Source organism: Typopeltis vanoorti, chromosome 11 (assembly GCF_054136105.1).
Source record: "Typopeltis vanoorti isolate ZY-2024b chromosome 11, IOZ_Tvanoo_1.0, whole genome shotgun sequence".
Taxonomy (NCBI): domain Eukaryota; kingdom Metazoa; phylum Arthropoda; class Arachnida; order Uropygi; family Thelyphonidae; genus Typopeltis; species Typopeltis vanoorti.
In genome coordinates this window covers 36,771,697-36,787,851 of record NC_143559.1, presented here as the reverse complement: position 1 = coordinate 36,787,851, position 16,155 = coordinate 36,771,697, and the positions used below count along the sequence as shown (strand labels likewise).

The window sequence follows — 16,155 nt, the reverse complement described above, 5'->3', positions numbered from 1 at the left end:
CTCACTATAGTAAATGCTGCTAAAGCGCTTGCGCCTCCGTAGCGCAATTGGAAGAACGACGGTACATTGCACCCTTCGATTGAAATAGGCCTAAGTTCGATTCTCGTCGCGACGGGAGGAATCTTTATCTGGTCGATTTCAATCGATAGTGAGTTAGCCGATCTCATACGGAGGTAGCAGGGTTTTTTCTCCGGGAAACTCGGGTTTTTCATCCCGCATACATACAAATCGGCCCTTCAGAACACACGCAATTTACAGACAAAAATTACTAGTTGTGGTGGTGTTGGAGGTGGGCGGTAGATGGCGTTGATTCGTAGTAGAGGTAAGGTGTCCTCCCGCGATGAGTCTTCGGACTCCTTGGAGGTATCAGGAATAATAATAAAGCAAACTCACTCACTATAATGAACTACTGAAAAGTCCTGAGAAAATCACCATAGGTGTAATGCTATGGAGTTTTTTTTTTTTTTTTTTTCATTTGGTATAGTGAGAGATGTTAAATGTATTACTTATGAACTTATCTTAAATAAAATGTATAATTCTTCCACTGCAGTAGAAGTGTAAATATGTTATTTGATATGTTTTCATTTATTTTTATTTATTTACGCATATGGCTTTGTGAAACTGGCATGAAATGTACAATCACAATGTCCAGAAACAAATGATGAAAAACTTAACATGTAAAAGTTCATTACATATGAGGCACAATTACAACTACAGGTCAATGTCCAGTCTGGAAAGTTAATCCAAGGCCTCATCCGTCACCTTGTGGATGTTCTGTAGGCCCACCACCGTGAAATTGGCGCCTTGGGCAGTCATACACAATATGAGTCACGAGGAACAATCACAATAAGGGTGGTCTAACAGCCGCTATTTATGTAGTAGGTAGCCACATCTGCCCTCGTTAGTTCTGATCCTGTTGATTGACGACCAAATATTCCTAGGAAGTGCAAAACCAGGCTGCAGAGCACATGGATCTTCTACCAGGAAGCAGTTTGTTGGGAGATTATTGGACCAGAATTCTCTCCACATGTCAGGTATTGAAGGTAGGGTAGCTGAAGAGAGTTCGTCCATGAACCAGAGAGGCTTTCTAGATTTTAGGCGAATACCTGGTAGATTTATGAGTCTGGTGTAGGGGCAGGAGAGGGTTGCTCATTGCTTTATTAAATTCTTTAATCGAGACTTGCTTTCTCCGTATGTTTGGTGGAGCAATGTTAGATAGGACAGGCAGCCAGGAGTGCATCTCACTGTCCTGCTAATTGTGCGCATGGTAGAGTTTAGCTGGGTGTCTATAATGTTAGTGTGTGCACTTCTTTCCCAGACAGGGGCACAATATTCTGCTGCAGAGAATGCAAGGGCTAATGCAGGCGACCTTAGGACTTCTGTGCCACAACCCAAGGTTGTTGCAGCAAGCCTTGAAATAATATTGTTTCTTGTTTTAATTTTATTGGATAGATTGGTGATGTGCCTTTTATAGGTTAGGCTTCTGCCCAGGCTCACTCCAAGGTATTTCGGGTGAGGCTCGTGTTGTACCATTTTTCCACAGAAAGAAAGGTTGAGGTGTCGATTCGCCTCAGAATTGTTCAGGTGAAATACTGCAGACACAGTTTTTGTTGGATTTGGCTTCAAGTAGCACTGCTTGAAGTACTCTTCCAGGATCTACAGGTCATATGTTTTCAGAAAGCAATGAATGCCATCTAAACTTGAATAGCTACTACTGTTTTCCAACACGAGTTCTGGGAGATATATCTTATGTAAAAGTTTTATGCTCTTCTTATCAGGAGTAGAAAGTGGTGCATTATTTATAGTAGCACGAAGTTATATTATCATGAGTGAGAAAGAAAGAGAGATGCATATTTTATACCTATAGTTTCTTGATTTCCATTTTGTTTTTGCAAATTAAGTGTATTTACCTTCTATCACTGACCATTCCTTTTCCTATTTCTTTGATGTCAATAATGAAAATTCTCAAGAAATTGAATTGATTATAATCTTTAAGCCAACCAGAAATAACAGGCATTATAGTAGCACTTTTCATTATGTAACATATGGTATAGTATGGTAATAGTATTTAAGCTAATTTTATTACAATACTAAAAAAAAAAAAAAAATCAGTGATACATGAATGTGTTACCCATATTTAGTTATTATGCAATAGCAGTAGGCAAGTCTTCCTACCTTACATAAATAATCATGAATACTCATCATACTGAGTTTTGAAAGAAGGCCATTAAGTCCAAGTGCCATAAGGAAACCAGCATGTTCAGTAGGAGTGTCATTACTGCTGCTACGAGGTTTATTGTACACAATCCAAGTAGAATCTACCTATGAAAGAAATATCTCTAATGAAAAACTTATGCTAATGCTGCTACGAGGTTTACTGTGCACAATCCAAGTAGAATCTACCCATGAAAGAAATATCTTTAATGAAAAACTTATACTACATTTAAACTGTCAATATTATATAACAAATGAACTGGACAGACAACAACTGCCAGGAATCTCGGTTTCTTGTGTGGCTGATGAACTGTCTATAGGTTTGTAATCCAGAGTTGACCTTTATTGATGTTATCTATTTAGTTCGTGGCCTTCCTTTTTTTCCCCTTAATCTTGGATGCAGAGCAAGGTTGGCCTTTTTGGTGGCATGCTCTCGACATGTCCATACAATTGAAGTTGTCTTCTTTTGATCTTTTCTATTAATGAATCTGGTTTAGATCTTGTCTTACAGTTTCATTTGTTTTCTTTTCTGTCTGTTTTCTTTTATTTATTTTTCTGAGACATTTCATCTGGAAAGCCTCCAGTTTTCGTATCTCTGTCTTCTTGAGTGTCCAAGTTTCTGAAGCATATAGCACAGTGGGTATTAATTGCATTATATAATTTTATTTTTAGAGGTTTGGAGATTTTATTATTTTTCCAGATTTTACCTAGATTATTAAATGATAACCATGCAATTTATATTCTATGTTTAATAGTGGTCATAGCATCTAAGTGTTCTGTTATTACTGTTCCTAAATAGTTGAATTGTTTTATTTGTTCAATTGTTGATCCATCAAGGAGAAGTTTACTTTTTCTTCATTTTTTCCAATTACCAAGATTTTTGTTTTGTCCATATTTATGGTCATGCTGTATTCTTTAGCCATATTGTTAGTTTGGTTATTCGGTTCCCCATTTTTTTCTTTTATGTCTGCTATCATTACAATGTCATCTGCATATTTTATGTTATTAAGGTTATAACCATTCAGGTTGATCCCTTTATCTCGTTCCCAGGCTTGGTTAACCATGTCCTCTAGGTAGATGTTAAAAAGGTATGGGGAAAAGGGACATCCTTGGACTACTCCTTTACTGACATTTATTTTATCTGTTGTTATACTATTAAATTTAATTATTGCTTCTGTGAGACTATAATATTTTTCTAAGAAGTCAAGGGTATCTTCATTGTCCTTTCTTTTAGTGTTACACGGTGATCAGCATTCATTTTATAAATTAGGGATTTTACAACCATATCATAAATTTGATGTTTTGATCTCATATTAAGATCATCATCTGGAGCATACACAATTATACTATACAAGCTGCGTTACATTACGAACTGTAAGCTAGAGAAACAAAAATTTGATCACGTTATTCTACTGGCATGACGTCTAGTGAAAAAAAATAAAAAAAAATATTTAAAAATATTATATCAAGCTAGAATTTAAATAAACATTCTTTCTTACAGATAGTTTTCTTTCAGTAACAGTGATGTCCTATATTTAGTATTACAAATGTTATTTTTGATTTAAAAAATTTATTTATAAATTACAACATGAATTAACATTCCTTCTAACAGATTTCTTCCTTAACAGTGATGTCCTATTTTTAGTATTACAATTGTTATTTTTGATTTAGGATCCTGAATTTTCTAAGTCCCGTTTATAGTTGTTCTTAGAGAGGAAGGATTCGTGGGACGAATATATGCCTTCCATATGTATGGGATTTTAAGACCATCATTACTGTTCAGATCAGGGTGGTTGATTACGATCTCACAGGCTTCCTTAAATTTGCGTTCATACCATGTTTTGGTGTGATGTAGACAACTAGTGCTTTTCCAGTCAATTCTATGTAGGGTGCTCAGGGCATGATGAGAAAGGCCAGCTTCATCATAATTATTATATTTCATGTGTCATTTATGTTATTTTTGTCTGATGTGAATTGTGCGTCCTGTTTCTCCTATATATGGTATGTTACAGGTGCAGTAGATACGGTATACTCCAGGGTGGGCCAGCAGAGGGAGTGGGTATTTGGATGAGTTGAGTAAGCTTTTTAATTTTGCAGTAGGTTTAAAGGTGGCTTTGAGGTTATATTTTTGTAGTACTCAGTTTATTTTGTCTGATGTCCCTTTAATGTAGGAAATGGTTATAGTTTTATTGTAATCTGGTTTGTCTTTGTTTTTTATTGAGGTCTTGTAGAGAATTTTGTTAATAGTGTTTTGGCTGTACCCATTTTTTTGGAAAGTACTGCTGATCACTTTAAATTCGTCTTTCAGTGCCTGTTCACTGGAGCAAATCTTCATAGCCCTGTTTTTTAGAGTATTGATGATACCTAGTTTTTGTGTTGGGTGATGGTAGGAATTTATATGTATATATTGGTCAGTATGTGTCGGTTTCTGGTAAACAGTGAAGGAAAGATTGCCCGTAGGAAGACGTGTGGCAAGTATATCTAGAAACGGAAGTGTGTTCTGTTTTTCAACCTCAATAGTGAACTGTATGAGTTTGTGTTGTTTGTTTAGGTGGCTATGGAATGTGTCTAGTGTCCATGAGACCAGATAACGAAAACATCGTCAACGTATCTAAGCCGATTTTGGGTTTTAAAGGAGAGGAATTCTAGAGTATGTTGCTCAAAATGTTCCATATAAAAGTTAGCAATGGGGGGGGGGGGATGGCGAGCCCATGGCTGTGCCTTCTTTTTGCTTTTTGTAGGTAGAAAGTGTTTTGCCATACAAAATAACCAGAACGTAATACATGCGCAAAGAGTGCCATGATATCTGGAGGGAATTTGTTCTGTAAAAGAAGGACCGTGTCATTGATTGGGACATTCGTAAAGAGGGCAGAGAAGTCAAAACTGACTATTAAATCATCTTTTTCTAATGTAATATCTTTGATGATGTTTATGAAGTGTTGTGTGTTTTTGATGTAGGAGGAGGAATGACCTACCAACTCCATGAGTGCTGCCACTAATTTTTTGGCTAAGTGATAAGTCGGGCTATCTATCCCTTCAACAATAGGCCTTAGCGGTGTGTTTTCTTTGTGAATTTTCGGTAGATCCTAAATTCTCGGGGAACGAGCGTAGTGCGGAATTAGTTTTTTAAACATATCTTTGGGCCATGTGGTAATTGACTTAAGTAGATTCTCTGTTTTCTTTTTAATTCTATTGGCTGGGTTGTAGTTAACTAATTGGTAAGTGTTATTGTCAGAGCCTAGCAGATTCATTTTTTCCACAAGTGGTTCGGTTTAAAATAACGGTGGCACTTCCCTTATCTGCTTTGGTGATTAAGATGTTCGGATTTGACTTCAGTGATTTTATCGCTGTTATTTCATGTATAGTTAGGTTGCTTGTTATTGTTTTGTTATGATTTAGGCGGTTTCTAAACATATTTTTCTGTTATGTTATTTGGGATGAATCTTAGGCCTCTTTCAATATTACAGATAAATTCAAGTTTATTTATTGATTTAGGTGCTATGGCGAAATTTAAACCTTTGTTAAGTATCGAGATTTTGTTTGTTTAAAGCATGGTTTGATAGGTTAACTATGCTACTGTTACCTGTAGGCGATTGGTGACTCCTGTTGTTTCTTGCTTCTGGTTAGTTGTTATTGTTCACTGTGGAAAAATTTGAATATGGCGGCTGGTTCTGTCGATCTTTTAGTCTTTGGAATTTCGAAATTGTTGTGTCGTTAATTATGCAAATTCACTTAAATCGTATCTATCAAATTTACTATGCAGTTGCTCTAAGTACTGGCCTGTATTTTTGGTCCTATCTCCTTTTTAGGCATAAACACATTTATATTTTTTTAATGACTGCGCCAGTCTATGTCCTATAATTATAAAATGCACTATTCAGGGAGACAATTCCAATAACCCAAATATATAAACACCTGCTAACTCCTTCAGACAGTCGTGGCAAAACCTCTCAACTTAACTTTACCCTCCCGCGACAAGTTCGTAATTTTAGAGTGGTGAGTTGACACTCTTAGTCAGGCAAAACTCAGTTTGGAGTAGAAATACATGTTTATTTTACAACTTTAAATACACTATACAATTATATAAGTTCACTCTTGCTAAGATTACAATCATACATAAAAACTAAGTTACGAAACTTGATTCTTTCCTAATGCATGCAAAATTTTATATCTAGTAAATTGCTAAACTTAATCTTCATTAAACACAATTCACTCATCTAACAACTCCCTCTATAAATCTGGGGACATTAAGTTAAATTATTATTAATTTATGGCTCATAATTCCTCTCTCTACAATTCTGTTAAACTCGTTTAAACAATCTCGATATCTGGTTATAGCCTACTGGAGCAATCACTTAAGAGTTCACTAGTTAATATTTTTCTGACATTTCATACTTCTTGCTTCTAAATCTCTTCATACAAACAGGCTCCCAAAACATAAATAACAAACGTTTACATTACCTTCACTCGATTACGGAATGGGTCTGCTGGTCAATAGTGTTGTGGAAGTACCCGAGGTTCGATTCCTTGTTTGGATCACTCACGACGTTAAATTCCTGCTAAGCGGCTATCCTCTATCCGCTCAATGGCTACCTTTGTCATCTGAGGACTTTACGGGAACATCTACGACATAGCACCCACTTGTAATAAAAGCATTAGCTGTGTCGGGCTGGAAATCCGTCCGTAGTTTCATGGACTGCCCGATTCAAACTTGCCATTGCCACGCATCCTCGCCTGCTGTTCTGCCTGGAAACCGCTACCTCGATTGGACTTTCTCATGACCTCAAATCCCGGAAAACAAAAAGCCTGGCTCCTCCTGCAACCACGTATATTATTCATCACATAACGCCCCCATCTCCTCCTGAAACCCCTGTGCGGCGCTATGCTAGTCTCGATCTCCGATGATGTCAGCACTTTTTCTGTGGTAGGAATCACGGAACTGTCATTACGCACACCTGTTCCTAGTATTACGCAGCCTCAGGTGCTTACACTAACATGTACCAAACCTTTGGACCCACTCTTACACTTTGTTCAGTGGAATATTCAAGTTAATTTCAGCTGCACTGTATCATACTAAATTTTCATTTATAATTCATTAAAAAAAATCTAAATATCACAATATAATTCCAATCTGTTATACTTCTTTACAATTTTATAAACTGATACATTCTTAGTGTTATATTTCATTATCTTATAATTTCATACCTTTGACACAATATTATTTGATTTTGACTAAATGCAAGTACTATCTACTATTAAATATTCAGTTTGCTGAGTTGTGCTTGTTGAAATCTGAATGATTTGCTGATATGAAGTAATAACAAGACCATTCAGAGTTCAACAAAAGTGTGGTTTGATAGGTTAACTATGTTACTGTGACCTGTAGGCGATTGGTGACTCCTGTTGTTTCTTGCTTCTGGTTGGTTGTTATTGTTCACTGTGGAGAAATTTGAATTTGGAGGCACGTTCTGTCGAACTTTTAGTCTTTGGAATTTCGAAATTAGGTTTTCTTTCTTCGTTTGGAGGATGTGGTTTGCTGTGTTGGTAGTAATCTTTTCCAGGATTATTGTGTATGCTCCAGATGATGATCTTGATATGAAGATCAAAACGTCGCGATAATAAAGTTATTTATAACACAGTTGTAAAATCCATAATTTATAAAATGAAGGTATCTTCATTGATTTGTTTCTGTTTTAACATTGTTAATAAAGTTACTCTATTTATTGAGTCGAATGCCTGTTTAAAATCTATAAAACAGTAATAGATATTTTTGTTATGTTCCCAGTATAATTCTGCTAAAAGACTTGTATTATGAAAATCTGATCCAATGTGGAGTGATTCTTTCTGAAGCCTGCCAATTCTTCACTAAGAATGATTTCATATGTGCTCTTCATTCTGTTCTGTAATAGTTGTAAATATTTTGTAAGCATGGCTGAATAATGTGATTGGTCTGTAATTTTTTAAATTTTTCTTATCACCTTTGTTGTAAATTGGTATGATAATTCCAGTTCTCCAATCTTCATTTGGTATTTCTCCTGACTTAATGATTTTGTTGAAATTTGTGGTAAGGAATTTTAAAGTTGTTTGCTTTCCTTCTTTCCAGAGCTCTGATGGAATTTGGTGGAATTTATATAAACTACCACGAGAAAATGGGAATGGCTAAAAATAGTATTCTTGTTTTTAAAAAAATTATCAATTTCCTGATATGGACCCTCAAGAAGTGTTCAGGCTACAATGACAGCACTACATAAAGTTTAGATTATTATTAATCACCTATTAACAATTTTCCTCCAAATTAGTCTATTACTTGTCTGCACTCCAATATTGTTGAATCTACAACTTTATTCTTAGGCACTTCTAACTGAATCAGTCCACCCAGATCTTGGTCTTTCTCTTTCCTGCTAACCTAGCAGCAAAAACTTGTTTTGCTAACCTTGCTAACATTCTTTTCTGTATTATTTTAGGACATCTGCCTACTTATTTGGCAGGAACACTTGGTATGCTTTTTCCTTCTCCTGGGCTGTTTCTTTATCTTACTGTGTCCACCATGGTGTTCTTATTTTTCTATCCTTGCAGACAATTTCACCATATACATCCCTAGCTGAATCAATGTTTTCTTCAGAGTTTGCCACGGAGACTTCAAGTTTTGGTTCTTGTTTTCAAAGTGATTCATTTTTTTTTTCTTTCAATAATGATTGTATAGTACCTGTAAAAGCTGCTCAATTTTAATTCTTTTTAAAACTTTCTCACATACTGGAAGTTTGGAAATTTATTTTTCACTTAGTTAGACTGTAATAAATTTAGTTTAATCCTTTATCCAAGTGTAAGCAAACAAAGTTTACGCCTGAAAATATCTTCAGGAGTGAGGTAAGGTAGTGCAATACCAGGCAACGCCGAGCAAAGGTGGACCAAGCTCTCATCGCTCCTCGTCTCAGTATCTTGGGAGATACTGAGACAAGGAGTGATGAGAGCTTGGTCCACCTTTGCTCGGCGTTGCACTACCTTACCTCAGTCCTGAAGATATTTTCAGGCGCAAAGTTTGTTTGCTTACACTTGGATAAAGGATTAAACTAAATTTATTATTTCTTACATACTGTTCTTTTCAATGTTATTCATTTTTATTCTAGCAAGAAATAAGTAATGGTCAACAAAGGGTGAATTGGAGACATCTGGCCTTGCTTATTCCCCTGTCATTATTGAGAGTTGATACTTCAGATTCCCTCCATGTATGAGCTCTGCCACTATCCTCCATTTTCCTTGGCACATCAGGTATATACTCACTCAAGACTGGGTTTTGTGCACTACGGCTCTCCGTGTCATAGGTTCTTTCACTCAAAGGGTAAACCCTTGTTCCATGACCTACCTTACCGTTGCATTGGAGCCTGAGGTTGTATCTAGATTGTGTCGACACTATCCCCTCATTCTCATTGTGATGGCCCCTCCTTGTGATCTTGGATGGGGTTTGTTCTACCAAACCTTCCCTTTCAGTGCATTTTCTCAGTCTATAATATATGTAGAGGTTTCATCTTTGACTAGACTTTCCCCCATCCTCTCTGATCCTTTCCTCTTCCTTCCTTCCCTTTCTGAGTCTCTGATCTGGCTTCCAATTCTTCTGAGAAGAGCTTCCCATCTTCTCCCACACACTTTCCATAGAGTCAACCTGACAGACTAATCTTTCCGACCTTGTCTTATAGAGTTTCAGTCTGTCGGAGTGAACTACCCAGGTTCTTGCCTTATTTGAAACCTCCTTGATCCTGAAAGTCACTGGAGATAGTTTCTTCTGAACTACAAATGGCCCCCAAGGCACTCTTACCAAATTTCCCCCTTTCCTTCCCACAGAGCCTCGCTCCATAAGGACAAGGTTGCCTGGGTTCAGATCCTTATATGTTCTTACTTTGTTTGGATAATCTCTGGCTTGCTGAGAGTATGACTCACTCGCCCTGGCCACCACATCATATGCAATCTTCTTGTTGTTCACAAGGTCCTTCAAGTATATATCGATGTCAGGAAACCCAGAGTTTACAAGGATGTTCCTGAAATCGCTGGGAAAGGATGGCTCAAAGCTCTATAGTATTACAGCCGGGGCCTCTTTTATGGCTGTATGAAGAGCGGTTCGACATGCGAACAAAGCATGCTCTAGGAGAGCATCCCAGCTTGAGACATGTTCATCGGCTAGCTTGGAAAGGGCAAGCTTTAAAGTCCTATTCAGCCGTTCACACATAACATTTCCTTGAGGGTAGTAAGGTGTGGTGAACAGCTTCCTCACCCTCAACAATTTACATAGTTGTAGCATTACTTCTGCCTTGAAATTAGAGCCTTGATCGGTAAGGAGAGTTTGTGGGGTGCCATATCTAGAGATTATAATCTTAAAAAACTCACAAGCCACAGTTTGGGCTGTTTGATCTTTTATTGCTACAGCTTCTGTATATCGTGAATACATATCCACAATCACCAAAATGTATTTGTTTCCATTCTTTGTGACTGGGAGGGGCCCCACAATATCCATGGTCACTGCTTGAAATGGGCGGCTAGGTGTTGGGGTTGACTGAAGGGGGGCTTTCCATGCACACCAGATTTCTTTTGGCACATGTGACAGGACAGCACATATGCCTCAATGTCCCTCCTCATGCCCTTCCAAATGTAACGACTATGTCCCCTGCTCAAGGTCGCATGTATTCTTTGATGGCCTGCAAGACTAGCATCGTGAAAAGCATAGAGGGTCCAGGGGACCATTTTCTCAGGTGCTACAATTTTATCCTTCCACCATCATACAAGATCTTGCTTGGACAGTAAGAGCCCATCCGGATCAAGGTGTAAGGTGTGAAAGAAGGATTTCTCATCCTGTGTCCTCTTCCCCCCCTTCTTTACCAAATCATGTAATTTTCCCCAAGTGGGATCCCTTCTCTGCTCTTCTATGATATGGGCCATATCCCATGCCTGTTGTTCGAGAGGTCTGCCTTCCTTCTTGCTTACGGTCACTTATGACCACTTTTGTTCCAACATAAAGGTGTGCACTAGTTCATGTGGAGAGAGAAAACACAAGAAATAAGAAAACTGTCATTGACTAAGTCAGTGTTGAAAGTAATATCTTCATGCTAGTTCAGAATAGAAAAGTCTACAGAGAATTTGAAATTAGAAGTGACCATTGATGAAAGAAGTGATGAAAAAATTTCATCAGTTCTTTAAAAAAAAACCTTAAATGGGACCAATGGTACAAATCAGTTTCATTTTCTCTTTCCCAAGTTTGAAGTGTGCCGATATAACTCTACTTAACACTGCCTTCCAATCAAGAGGTTTATCTTCATGTTTGGTGTTGAATATTATTGCTACTCCTTCCTTTCCTTGATAGCTATTGCCTGAATATAACATCACAGACTTATTATTTGGCTCTCACCCATGAAAGGTTTATTTGTAAACCTACAGTACATTTGTACCACTGATGGACTAAAGATGTTTTTTTTTTTTGAATGATTATATATATATTTTTGGTATTTTTATTTTTACCAGGTTCCAAAACCCTGCTCTAGAGACTAACATGGAACTTTTTGAAACCACTTCAGACTTCCAATAGTGGGGAGGTGGTCTCACATAAGACGATGACATTCATATCCCATCTAAAGACGATCACAAACATGCCTGCAGTGGGATTCATACCTGCAGCCTGTTGGTTAGAGAGCAGATATGTTAACCACTTAGACAACCAGGCTTGCATTTAGTAAGATCTCATCTGTTTTTATCTTCTTTGTCTAAGTAATGCCAATTCTGTCCACATTGTACTTTTCCAGTTCTTCTGCAAATTTTATTTACTTTCCATTAATACTTATAACGATGGTTCCTGTCCTCAATTCTTCTGATGTTGGGTTTATTATTCTTTTTCTAGATGTTGAGTTGGAGTTTGTTCTGGTAGCTGACTTTTCACTGTTTTCCCTGGTTCCTTAATGAAAAACACTGGGGACTCTTGTTTAACTGGGAGACACCTCAGCCAATATGAAATCTCATCATTTTGTACCATTATATATATATTTGTGGTTTAAGCCAATAGGCAATACAATTTGGTTGGCTAAATCCAAACTGACAGCCTACCTGTGTTCATTCAGTACCCAATGGATACCAACTAATGAGGCACATGAAGATGAGAAGCCCTAGTTGGTTCCTTTGCATTCCTTAAATTTAATGTGGAGGTCTCTTGCCATTATTTGACTTAGACCTTTAAGTGATAACTAAAATATTATTAAAATTTATTAAATTTAGTGACATTAAAGAGAAAGAATATAGTATTCTAATTCCATTCATAGACATTATAAGTGAATTAAAAACATTCAACTAATAACATACTTATTACAAAATAAAAAATCTGAAGGACTTTTATCATAAAATAATGAATTCATCTGTAGAAGATCTAAAAAACCAAACACATGTTTAAAACTTCAAATGACCATTTTAAATACTGCACCTTGTCATAATCAAATTTCGGTTACACATCCCAAAGGAAGCTACAAGGGCGGTCTGAAAAGTTCTCAGTGTCGACCATAGATGGCAACACTATCGGCAAGATGGTTTTTTTTTTTTCCTGAGTTGGTACAACTGTCATAAGCATCCATGATGCTTACAACATTGCAAGTCATTCTAAATTGAAATTTTAAGTCATTCTATCAAGTGTTTTATACAGCTGTCTGAAGCAAAAGTGTTGTTATCTGTATCCATTGAAATGGATAAAACTGAATATCGTGCAGTTATAAAATTCTTTGTAGAAGAAGATTTAACGAAAGAAATTCATTTGAAGTTCATAAATGTTTATGGGCACTCTTCTCCTTCGTTTTTCACAATTAAGAAATGGGCTGCAGAGTTTAAACGTGGCCGTACCAGCTTTGAAAATGATCCACACGAAGGACGTCCAAAAAGTGTAACACCGCCAGAAATCATTGATCAGGTGCACAATATGGTATTGGATGAGAGGCAAATCAAAGTATGTGAAATTGCTACAGGCATTTTAAAAAAATATGTAGGATATATTTTGCATGAAGAATTGCAAATGAAAAAGTTCTGTGCAACATGGGTGCTGCGCTTACTCATAGCAGATCAAAAACACACTCACATGAAAATCTCTGAACAGTGCTTGGAGCATTTTAACAAGAATAAAACTGATTTTGTGCGTTGATTTATTACTATGGATGAGACATGGATTCACCACTGCACACCAGAATCCAAACAGCAGTCAAAACAGTGAACAGAAGCCAGGTGTTCAGCGCCAAAGAAGACAAAGTTGGTTCCACCAGCAGGAAAGGTCATGGCATCAGTGTTTTGGGATGCTAAAGGCATTTTGTTTATTAATTATCTTGAAAAGGGTATCTTGCACAATAACCCGGAAATATTATTCAATCTAAGGACCAACTTAGATTGAATAACAAAAAAAAGAACCAATATAAAGTAGCTGACATAAAAAAGGAACAACTTTTTTATGTCTGCTACTTTCTCTATGAACTCAAAAAATTCCTCCATTTTTTTGTGTAGTAGAACATTTATTTTGATGTTAATCTTCATCACTCTACTTGAAATAGCATGCCATTCATGAAGACTGTCTTCACGTTTAGTGATTAGTAAAGCTATTCCTTCCTGTTCCTGATCAATATTGCCTGAACATAACGTCTACCTTATTATTTAGAACAGTGTTTCTCAACCTGTGGTCTGCAGGCAGACTTAAATTAATTAAATAAATATATTTTTTAATTATCCAAACAAAAATTAAAATTGAATAAGTAAGTAAAAATTATTGAAATCAAATGGAGACTTAAAAAAATCAACAAATAGCATCAGAATGTTCTAAGGTGGAAGCAATAAATCGATAGTTGTTCACTTCACCACTCTTTTATTATTCGTCATTCTGCAGCTAAATTTGTAGCGGCAGAATGATGAATAATAAAAGTGGGGTGAAGTGAACAACAATATAGTTTTATTGCTTCCACCTTCCCTTGCTGTTTTCTCAGATTTGAAGTGAACATATGTTATCCACATGACCACATTTCAACCAATTGCTGTTGTTTATTGATTTTTATTGTTGAAGGATCTTCAGAAGTGTTAAGTGATACTTGAACAAAGGGTGTCGTAAGTTAACCCCAGTATTTATATATTTTTTGGAAACGTTTTTTAATAATGAAAAAGTGGCTTAGACCTAGGACTTTGAAAAGAAGGGCAAATGAAACAGGTGATGCTAACCTTAATTGTGATACACGTGTTGTAACGGCGAGTAAATCTGATACTATTAAAGTAGAAGAAACAAGCAGTTCAAAGAAAAAATACAGTAGGAAATATAACAGTTCATATTGGAAATTCAAGTTTACCTGGTGCAGAGATGAAAGTGAACAGAAACTTTAATGTGTTTTGTGTTATGAAGTGTTGTCGAACAAGTGCATGAAACCTGCGAAACTCCGATGACATTTAGAAACTAAACATTGTGACGTGAAAAATAAGCCAATTGAATTTTTTCAGCAACTCTTAGGGACATTAAATCATGAGAAAGATATAGTTTCAGCCATGGGTTCCATTAATAGCAAGGCACTGGAAGCATCCTATCTCTTAAGTTTGCACATGGCGAAAACAAGGAATCCTCAATCAATCGGGCAAAATTTGCTACTTCCAGCTATAAAATATGTGGTAAAAACTATGTTTGGCAACGAGTTACTAAAAAACGTTGATTTGATTCCTCTTTCAAATAACACTGTTGGTCGCAGAATTAATGATATGGCAGGTGACGTAAAATCTCAGTTAATCGAAAGAGCTAAGAACAGCCCTTATTAGGGTTCTTCAAATAGACAAGACTAGTGATTTACAAATGATGCGAAGTTAATATGCTACGTAAGATATGTGCATGATAACATTCATGATGATATTCTGTTTTGTAGAACTTTACCATCCAGAACAACTCTTCTTCTTCTCTTCCGTCTAAGACGGGTTGAGTCTTCTCTTGAGCAGGATCTTCCAGTCTTCTCTATTCCTTGCTGTTCGAAACAGTTCCTTATATGTTCTGCATCCCGAGATGTTCTTTATTAATTTCAGCCAGGTAATTCTTGGTCTTCTTTTTTCAGGACTTTAGGAAGTCTGTCTGTGTCCATGCATACAGTGTCTCCAAACCATCTCAGTTGTTGTTTTCTAATTTTTTTCTATTATTGTCTTTTTATACAATAGTTCTTGTCTGACTGTGATGTTTGTTTTCTTTTCTATCCAACTTGTTCTATTTATTTTTCTTAAGCATTTCATTTCAAATGCCAGCAGTTTTTTCTCCTCTTTTTTTTTTTAACAGTTCACGCTTCTGCTCCATAGATGACCGTTGGTATAATTATTGCTTCACATAATTTGATTTTGGCTTGCTTAGATATCTTGTTTGTTTTCCAGATTTTCTGTAATTTTCCCATGGTGGTCCATCCTATCGCTATTCTGTGTTTGATTGTTTTGAGTTCATCTATTGTTTCTGTTAGTTTTGATCCAAGGTATATGAAGTTGTCTACTTGTTCTATTTGTTCTCCATTTAGGGTGGCTGAGATGGTAGTTCTGTTCCTCCCTATTTTCACTTTTGTCTTTTGTATATTTATTGTCATGTCATATGTTTTACAGGTTTCGTTTAGCTTGTTGATCAACTTTTGTAACTCATTGGGGGTTCTTGCAAGAAGGACGAGATCATCTGCATATTTGATATTATTTATGTTTAAACCATTGACATTGATTCCAGGCTCATTGTCTATTGCCTTCTTTACAACTTCTTCTAGATATATGTTGAATAGGCATTGGGATAATGGGCATCCTTGCATTACTCCTTTTTGGATTTCTATGGGTTATGTTGTGAGTGTGTCCTTTTTAATAAAACTTTGATACTATCCAAAATGAAACAAGTGATGCTAACCTTAATTGTGATACACGTGTTGTAACGGTGAGTAAATCTGTTACTAT

The 16,155-nt window shown here is 36.4% G+C and overlaps 1 protein-coding gene across 4 annotated transcripts in view; it reads right to left on the bottom strand.

Moving 5' to 3' along the window:
* shtd (anaphase promoting complex subunit 1) overlaps nucleotides 1-16,155 on the bottom strand; it is an 844,012-nt gene that overhangs the window by 366,609 nt on the left and 461,248 nt on the right. For 3 of the 4 annotated variants that reach the window (XM_090401046.1, XM_090401047.1, XM_090401048.1), the window contains one exon: nucleotides 2,176-2,322. The exons of the other annotated variant lie outside the window; for it this stretch is intronic. In XM_090401046.1, coding sequence (XP_090257172.1) covers nucleotides 2,176-2,322 — 147 coding nt within the window. The remainder of the gene's footprint in view (nucleotides 1-2,175; nucleotides 2,323-16,155) is intronic. 4 annotated transcript variants of the gene reach the window in all.